Raw genomic sequence first — 9,079 nt, forward strand, 5'->3', positions numbered from 1 at the left:
ATTACCGATAAGAGTTCTAATTCAAAAAATCTGTAAATGCTAATTGGAATTTAATTGGATACAGTTGGTAGTAGGAAAAGGGTACATAACAAAACCCTGTTATTACGGGTAAACGTTTAATAGATTTTTTATGACGCCTGCTTAACAATCTGAAAGGCTTGAAAATGTATGTGTTGCAATTTTAGTTACTTATTTATATTTAAATTTGTTTTAAATTACTTTTTCATCTTTATCGAAAATAAACGACTTTAACAACTTCTTTGACAATCCTATTATCTGCATTTGTTCTACCACTGTTTATGAATAGTATAATAATTTCAAATGTTATTAAGTGTATTTTATTTTTTTAGAAGCATTTCAGATTCCTAAGATTTAAACTTACAGTACTCCTTCTAGAGCGGTAAGGAATCACAATCTGGAAAGGGGATTAAAACATGATCAAAATTGTCATGATTTTGACTAGAATCATCAGCAATACTGCCAATACATCAGTAAATTTTTTGGGTATGGAGTCCCCGAAGATTCCCTATCAAAAGATTTTTATAGAATCCTTAAGGACATTCTTATTTGTATTTATTGTATAAACTATTTATTGATATAATTCATTTACTATTATTTTAAATATTTATGTATTTTGTATTTATTTGTTTACTACATTTAATATGTTATTTTACATATTCCTCAAATTAAATAAGACGTGAAAAATAAATAATAGTAAATAATATAAAATAAAAAAAAAATAATGAAAAATAACCATGGAAGGTTGCACAATCAGGTCAACGTCTATCTTGCGATAAAAAGTGGCACAACATATCTTAAGATGTCATACGAAAAAGTATTATTTCCATCTGTTTTGCTGACAAGAAAATGTATCCAACCAATAAATCCAATAAGTCGAAATCTAAATAATAAAAAAAAAATAATAATAAATAAATAAATTAGTACTGTAACAGGACTAAAATTGAAACAAAAACAATCCCTAAATTAAAAAAAAACTTACTATGAGCTGTTTTCAAGTTCATCCAGTAGCTGAGAATAAAAAAAAAAGTTAATTTTAGTAGTAAATGAAGCAAAAAAAACAAATTAATTATTTGCATGAAAAATATTTTTAGTTAATATATAACATACTTGTCAATATTAACTTTTCCAAATTTATCAAAAAGTAGTACTACGTATTATCTCCAAGTATTTACTTAAGTGATCGCTATAGGATTATTGCAAATATTATTTGCAGAAAATATTTTCTTCCACACCTAAATGTTTTCCTATGAGCCATCTCCAAATGTTGAATTAAAGTAGTCAAAACCTAAATAATAAAAAACATATATATAAAAATTTGGTAACAAACTACAATGAATTTAAGAAATTTATTTCAACATCCAAATCTAGTAGCCAAAGCCTAAAATAATATGAAAAAAGAACTTAGTTAATAAAGAACGAAATTATAAAAAAAAAACAAATGAAATAAGCCTAAAGAAAAACTTACGGTAACTGAAACTGTTACCAAAATCCAAATACACTTAAATATTAAAAAATAAAATTAAATAAAACCAAATATAAACCAAACAAAAGGGCCTCCAAAATCCTAGAATGAAATCTACAATAAATAAAAAAGTTTCTTTACCTCGTCAGCATAAAGTCCAGTTCATCCAATTTAACTCCAAGAAGCTGGTGACCCTATAATAAAAGAAAAAAAAACATTAGAAAATGTTTCTCATAAATTAAACAAAAAACACCATCCCTTTACCTTGTCAAGATAAAGTCCAGTCCAAGAGTCCGGTGTTCATACAAAAAGAAGAAATAACATTACAAACGTTCCTTAATTAACACATATTACTCACTCCATTTACCTGTCCCATTCATCTCAAGTCCAGCGTTCTACAAAAAAGAAAGTGTATCTAAAAAATAATAAATAAAGTATGTATTTATTAAATAAAGAAAAATTTTAGCGCAAAAAAACGAGAGAATAAAAAAAAATAAAATGATAATTTTAAACCGAAAAGAATTAGAACATTATAAAAAAAATTTCGTTTTAAAAACCGAAAAAGAAAAAAAAATTCAACCGAAAAAAAATAATATAAAAAATATTGATCAATCGCCAATACCGATCATTTTTCGCAGGTTATACCATAAAGTGGTTTACTTATTTTATTAACTTGCTAGAAAGGTGAAACAGGATTACTCGTTTTTGTTTACCGGATCCTGAATCCAACGAACTCAACAATTTCTTTTCAAAACATAACAAGATCCTTATTAACAGTAGGGCCTTTAAAATAGTTCAACACCTACCTGAAAAATACGTCTTCTCAAGATTTTCTGATGAATAGTGTAAAACTAAAGAATATATTCAACAAGAAATTAAAGGAAAAGGTGGAATGCGAAGCGAACAACATCTTACAAATCGTAATTCGTCATACTGTCCTGGTTGCATCGAATTCTATGGATAGATTATCAATATTATCATTTCAATCACCTCCTCTGGTCATGGTCAAGGATTTAACAAAATACATTCCTATGGACTCGTGATATTTTCAAACAACTATGTGTATTTTAAATGTTGCTCAAATACACCTACAAATGAAATCTGACATCCTCATTACTTAACACTCTGAAAACGATTCCAACATTTACACGTAGTACTTTTAGTGAAAGATAATAACGGCCTATTATTATCATTCTGATGTTTTTATTTATTTTTTTTTAATTAATGTGAAGAATGCATATCTACTCTTCATAAAAAATAAATTTTAGTATTTTAGTAAATATAGACAACCACTTTACCACAAAATCCTGACAACCATAATATCAACAGACCAAAATCCAAATCCCTGTGATTGACAGTCAAAATCCTGAAGTTTTTTTTTAAAAAAATATATTTTCCAATTAAGCATGTAATTTTAAAATGCTGTGGTTCTTAATTATATAGTTAAAATATAATTTAAATTATTTGCAAAATATTTGTAAATTTTATTAATACTAATGCAAATTGTATTAATATTAAGTCAAATTATTTGTACATGTACAATATATTACTAGATTACTATGTAATCTATTCCTTATCTTCTAAAGTTAGAAACAATAAATTGTCGGCATTTCAGGAGATCATGATTTGTATCTATCGGATTTTTGATGTTGGGATTATAATTGTTGATATTATTGTCAGATCCCTAGATCTCCTACCATGGATAGCTCCCATAATATTATGGTTGTCAGGATTTTTGGGAGATCCTCCACCGTGGATAGCTCCTCCATGGAAACTTGCCTCTTGTTACTTAAAATATTATTGCATATAGGTGTCGCTAAAAAATGGAAGATATTATTTCGAGGTTCGTCACATATGGTTCATTATTTTTTTTAACATTGATTATTATTTTTATTATAGAATACTAATAATACGATGCACTAAGACTTTATCAATGTATTTCTATCCCAACTATCTATACTCTATTAAATCCTATTCTAACTACATTTTTTATTTTATTTTATTGTTTAAATTGGGGTGATCATCCTGGGAAAGTTCCAAATGGAGCAACTCCGAGTACCGGTTTGTATTAAAATTATTAAAATTATGATCACTAATTTAAAGTCGATAATCGTCACATTTCTGTCTTCTTTATTTATTTCCACATTCTTTTATATTCCTTTTTATCCAAAATAAAATAGAAAACAAAATAGGATCGAATTTCCATAGTGTGAGTTTTATAAACAAATGAAGAGCGGCTTAAGTATATCTATGCAACTGTAATCATATGATCAAAAAAATTCGTTTCACTATAAATAGAAGCTGTTGTTTCTTTTCCTCTCGCTAAATTAATCATTAATAATAATAAGTAACAAGATAGCGTATATATAATACACAGATCCAATCTGTAAAATAAATCATGAAGTGCCTATTTACCCTCTCCCTTGCCTTACTTTTTCTTTCCTCCAAAGTTTTGTCACAAAATCCAAACATGTTTGATTTTCATATAACTTGTAATGATAACGCATCACCAGCATGCAGTGCCATGGATACATACAATCGAGCTGGGCAAATCATTTCCGATAATTTAATTTTAAATACAAAAATTATTGTGGAAATTACGGTTGAAAGGAGGCCTGAAACTTTCTGGGGTAATTATGCTTTTCAATTAACATTTATTATTAAATTATTGCTAATTTCTGTCCTTACTTCCACTTGCTTTGAATGTTTAAATAGGTGCTACTTATCCAGCGAAAGTATTTAACAACTTAGATGATATTAGAAGATATTTTCCTACAGCGCTAATAAAACAAGTACAGCCTGGTTTTCCACCTACGGGGACAGATATTTTCATCACAATTAATTCTAGTCGTGATCCAGATACGTATTATCCTGGAACTGGTCAAATTCAAGCTAATCAACATGATTTTCTTGAGTTAGTCCTTCATGAATTACAACACGGACTTGGATTTGAAACAGTTTGGTATCAATTACAAGGCAATGATCTATTTCCGGATTTTGATTATACTTTGGACAATAATGGTGTGGTTACATTTCAGTCTTTCAAAGAAAATATATTCGATTATTTCCTAGTTGTTCATCCTATTGGTAGAGGTGTTGAACGTACAACACCCTATGTACAGGCCTTAAACACTATGGCTGGTCCATTCGGTAAAACTTATAATAACATGGGTGATTTTTACAATGGAGTCATTCAACAACAACAACAACAAGGCAAATCATATACCAAATCTATGTTATCCATGGCTACATTGCCATATAGAATGAGCTTTATGGCAAACGATGGTAATGATCCTATTGCGCTAGAAACGACTTATAATCCCTTTAAACTAGGATCAAGTATTTCTCATTTTGCCAAAGATGTTTATTCAACCACGTCAGACTTTTTATTAATATCGGAAAGCCAGGCAGGTAAAACATTAGAAGACAAAGTTGCAGCTTATGGAAATGATCCGGGAGAGGGTATGGGACCTGATTTGAGGTCGTTGTTGGCAACTATGGGGTATATATTTTCAGCTGGCACCTTTTTTATTGTTTGGTCATTTAGCATGCTTTTTATTAATTCCATCTTCACTTTCTTATTTATAATTAGTTACGAACTTCGCATTCCTGGCAGCCCTCCTGTCAAAAGTTCTAACAAAATTACTACCAATAATTCCACTGATAGTAAGCTCAAAAGTGTTGTAAACAATAGGAATAAGAAAAAACGTATTGTAGCATTGTGATACTCCATATTTTTGGTCCAATTCGTTCATTTTATTGTTATATTAAATAAAAGAAATTGGATGATAAATCATATAGTATACTGTAGATTATGAAAAAAATAAATGAAAGATTAACATTAGGCCGGACCAATTGATTCTCTGTTTAACAAAATCCCCCTTTCAAAAATTTGATTTCTTACTATACATATTAAAAAAATTTTTTTATTTAATATTCCCCCACAATGGAAATCTAATTTTTAGATTTCTTTTTTTTTTACTTTTTTTTCCCCCCCTTCATATTTTCAAAATTTAATAATTTAATAGTAAAAAAAATAATTCAAAAAATTTTGTAAATTATTTTTAACCTCCTCCTCCTCTCTCTTTTTTCAATAAAAACTCTTGTTGAACAGAAAATCCTATTGGCCTGGCTTTACATACCTGTAACTAATGTTCTACATATGAATATAAGCACTTCGTGACAAGCTCCTTGCCGCCTAAACCCAAAAAAAGGAAGCGGTTGTTTACTTTTTTTGGGTTTGAGCGGCAAGTATAGCTGGGTTAAATGCGAGCAACGATTTCCGCAGGAAAAAGTCTTAAAGTTCACAATGATTTTAAATAATATATTTCTAGAAAAAGTAATAAGCTTGAAGAACTCAAAATTAGAAATAATTTTTTAGCAACTTGTTGGTCGAATTAGTCATATTACATTGTAACATATAATTGGTTTTTTCGTAATAGAAACAATAAATTTTCGTATCTAAACAACCACCAAGAGAAAATTTTCCCTGGGTAAACGAAATCTAGTCACATGTTCATAATCGTGAAGAGGAACTTTTTTGCGAAATCAAAATCTATTGGAAGATGGGAGAGAACGCTTAAGCAATTTGTATAGTCTGTCCAATGTAAGAAATCCAACATCAATGCTTTTTATCTTCCGCAAATTTTGAGCCTTATAGAATCGCCATATAGTACCAAGGAACTTCGATGGGAAATATGGCCACGTGGTATAACGATTAGTGATGCAATTGAGATAGAAAAGCTCTGGTGTGGATTATTATTTCAAGAAGACTCAATAACGGATTATTATTCAAAGATAAAGAGATATAATGATAACGTCAATCTGCGAAAAGCATCTCGAAAGAGAATTTATTAGAGAATTATCACCAAATATTAAGTGTTTCGATTTAATGGATTTTGAATATAATCACGACAGTATTCAAATAAAGTCAACTATTAAATTCTTTAGATCAAAAACTAGGTATCCTCAATTAAGGTTGGTTGCCGTAAGTAACGATTATTATATATCGAATTACGGTTGTAAAAGCTGTAAATTGGCTGTAAATACTACACCATTGTGATCCCTCTTGACGTATTGATTCAGGAAGAAAACGACTAAACAAATCTTGCAACCATGCTTAGACTTTATATCACAACAGCAAAGATTGGCTAGTTATATGTCTCCGATCGGTACATACCAAATTCTTGATATAAACAAGAAAAAATGAATGATAACTGTAGACTGTCTTACATTTAGGTAATTGGCTATGCATAGATTCTCCGGAGCGGTGATCTTCAGCTCGGAAGACATCGCACAAATTTCTGCGCAATGATGTAATAAGTGACACATAAAAAATGTATATATATATGCAGTTTTCCCCGAACAAATGTGAGAAAAATGAGAGAAAAATTGTGAAAGAGTGTCTAGTTGCAACACAGAGCTTACCCTATGAGTAAATAGTGCCGACAAAACCATATGCTATGAAAGGCTGAGGACTTTGCAATTTTGAGATCGCCAGGCGTTAGTCCAACTTGGAGTCTTCAGGTAGATCTCCATGTGAAAAGGTATGAAGATTCCGTATTCATGTGCTTTCAAAGCTTTCTTGACAACATGCGACAATGCTAATCAATCTTCTTATATCCTTACCTTTTTTCCCAGCAAGATATAAAGTGTGTAGTGTATGCTCTATAAAAAATTTTTTAGAAAATTGATCACAGAGTTTTTTTGGAATGAAAACTAAAAAAATGATCATTTATCGGAATTTTTCCAAGAAATTTTTTTATAGGGATGTAGAGGTTCAGTCAACTTTCCCGTGAATTTTTTAAGGTATGTATAACATATTTGGTAGAAATGATGCACTTTCACCGACTACGTTTCTATGGTGTAGGATATGACAAATAACAATTACCCTCTGCTTTCGTTTTAAAGATGATGATGGCAGTAATGATTTTTCACTCAATATTAACACTCAAATAACGCAAACTGTTGATGATCTTAAGGATGCGCTTATAAGAGGGAGGCGTGTTACTTACAACAATGTTACAACAATAGATGTTAGAGATTTTTTCCCTGAAACCCCGACATTAATCAAGCACATGTTTTCATATACATCCATAGTTAGTACTTTTATTCACATTATGTAACCGATATATTCGCAATTTATGCATTAGTTGCTACTTCCGGTGACAATTTAACTTATCGAATGAAAAGCGGGTCACGTACAACGATGCAATGGCTATGCGACATAATAAGAATCATGAAAATGTTACCGTGAACAGACTCAAAGAAAGCTATCAAGGAGGAAAAAGCACCCGAGTTTGATAATTTCGCTGTAGACAAACTTAAATGAAGAAAACGAAAACTCAAGGTGGATACTGGAGAAACTTAGCAAATATTTCCTTCCCGCCAACTGACGAGCACATACATATAATCGTACAGCGCCTGTTGAAACGAAAGAGTTTCACTGCACCGCAACGTATGGGCGTAAGAGTGTGATTTTTCAATGGACAGTGACCCGAGAAATGGTGACGTTGGAAGATTTTAAGAAGAAGCTTGTGATATTTAACGTTTCCGGATGGGCATATTGTAATAGGTCGTGTAATAGGTGGCGCTTGCTTGAAGAATAAATTTCAATAGATAAAATGCGTAAAAAATTAGACCAGGCAAGTTCAAGTTCCCAGAGTGCAATAGTAGAAAGTGACACGGTGGTGATTGCGACAGGGCGTAAAGTTATTAAATTTTCTGCTGACGGGGAATTATTGAGCATTATCTGGACTGCTAACCCAAAGGTGGATCTGGAAATAGTTTCTCCTCGTATACTTTCCCAAAGATGAAAGCGCTTTTTGGTTTGAAGGCCGACGATTATAATGAACTACCTACTTTTGTTGGAGGTGAGAAGAAAACACCAAAAGAAATCCGAAATCTGGTTATAGGTGAATTTTTGAGATTGCACAAGACATCCCAGCACATCACGAGGAATTTATTTCCCGTGTCATTTATGGTGCGGCGTCAATATATGGAGGTGAAATAAAGGTTTATCCCCAGTATGAAATCTCCGGAAGTCAGGGCAAAGGCCCTAATGTACGGGATTGTATCAACTGCTGTAGATTGGGTAATGATCAAGCTAGTTTCTAGCTCTGATAATAGTGAAGTAAAAGTGGATGTATTGTTAAGTTCGTTGTCGTCTTTCCATTACCAATCAACAAGGCTATATTGGCCTTGGTGGAGCCTATCAAGGACTTGTTTGGGTAAATCAAGTGGGTATTTGATAGCCAGATTGAATCTCAGGAATTATCGAAACGGATAATTAGGATAGAGTATAGCATATTAGAAACTTCGTCATGTACTAAGGGCAAAGTCCCGATCCTTTGCATTTATTTTTCGCATGTATTAATGTTTCTTGAAGTTATAAGAATAAATTTGAAGCATTTATGTAATCAAGGCAAGGAAATTAATGAAAAATCTGCCCTCCCGGTAAGCTGTACTTACGAGGGGAATTTTTTCTTGGCAAAATTTCAGCGAACTCGGTTCGCACAAAATCACGTGTTTTATTTTATTTGAATGCTTGTATATAGGTGGAATCTGAGATTGACTTAAACAGGAAAATGCCAGTGA

The 9,079-nt window shown here is 31.3% G+C and overlaps 4 protein-coding genes across 4 annotated transcripts; all 4 read left to right on the forward strand.

Annotated features, from left to right (window-relative positions):
* Positions 1-2,319: 2,319 nt before the first annotated feature.
* OCT59_025154 (uncharacterized protein) lies at positions 2,320-2,526 on the forward strand (the record flags this gene model as incomplete). The annotated part of the gene is made up of 1 exon (XM_066136454.1): positions 2,320-2,526. The coding sequence occupies one exon, from the start codon at positions 2,320-2,322 to the stop codon at positions 2,524-2,526; it is 207 nt and encodes a 68-aa protein (XP_065991898.1).
* Positions 2,527-3,953: 1,427 nt separating this feature from the next.
* Positions 3,954-5,208, forward strand: OCT59_025155 (uncharacterized protein; the record flags this gene model as incomplete). The annotated part of the gene is made up of 3 exons (XM_025325835.2): positions 3,954-4,113; positions 4,199-4,985; positions 5,076-5,208. 3 exons carry the CDS (start codon positions 3,954-3,956, stop codon positions 5,206-5,208), a joined length of 1,080 nt encoding a protein of 359 aa, XP_025179221.2.
* A 1,085-nt stretch (positions 5,209-6,293) lies between these two features.
* Positions 6,294-7,133, forward strand: OCT59_025156 (uncharacterized protein; the record flags this gene model as incomplete). Its single annotated transcript, XM_066136465.1, has 3 exons — positions 6,294-6,470; positions 6,953-7,029; positions 7,124-7,133. 3 exons carry the CDS (start codon positions 6,294-6,296, stop codon positions 7,131-7,133), a joined length of 264 nt encoding a protein of 87 aa, XP_065991899.1.
* Positions 7,134-8,106: 973 nt separating this feature from the next.
* Positions 8,107-8,733, forward strand: OCT59_025157 (uncharacterized protein; the record flags this gene model as incomplete). The annotated part of the gene is made up of 3 exons (XM_066136473.1): positions 8,107-8,253; positions 8,319-8,397; positions 8,639-8,733. The coding sequence occupies 3 exons, from the start codon at positions 8,107-8,109 to the stop codon at positions 8,731-8,733; spliced, it is 321 nt and encodes a 106-aa protein (XP_065991900.1).
* Positions 8,734-9,079: the final 346 nt, after the last annotated feature.

The sequence above is a fragment of the Rhizophagus irregularis genome, chromosome 5, assembly GCF_026210795.1.
Source record: "Rhizophagus irregularis chromosome 5, complete sequence".
Classification (NCBI taxonomy): domain Eukaryota; kingdom Fungi; phylum Glomeromycota; class Glomeromycetes; order Glomerales; family Glomeraceae; genus Rhizophagus; species Rhizophagus irregularis.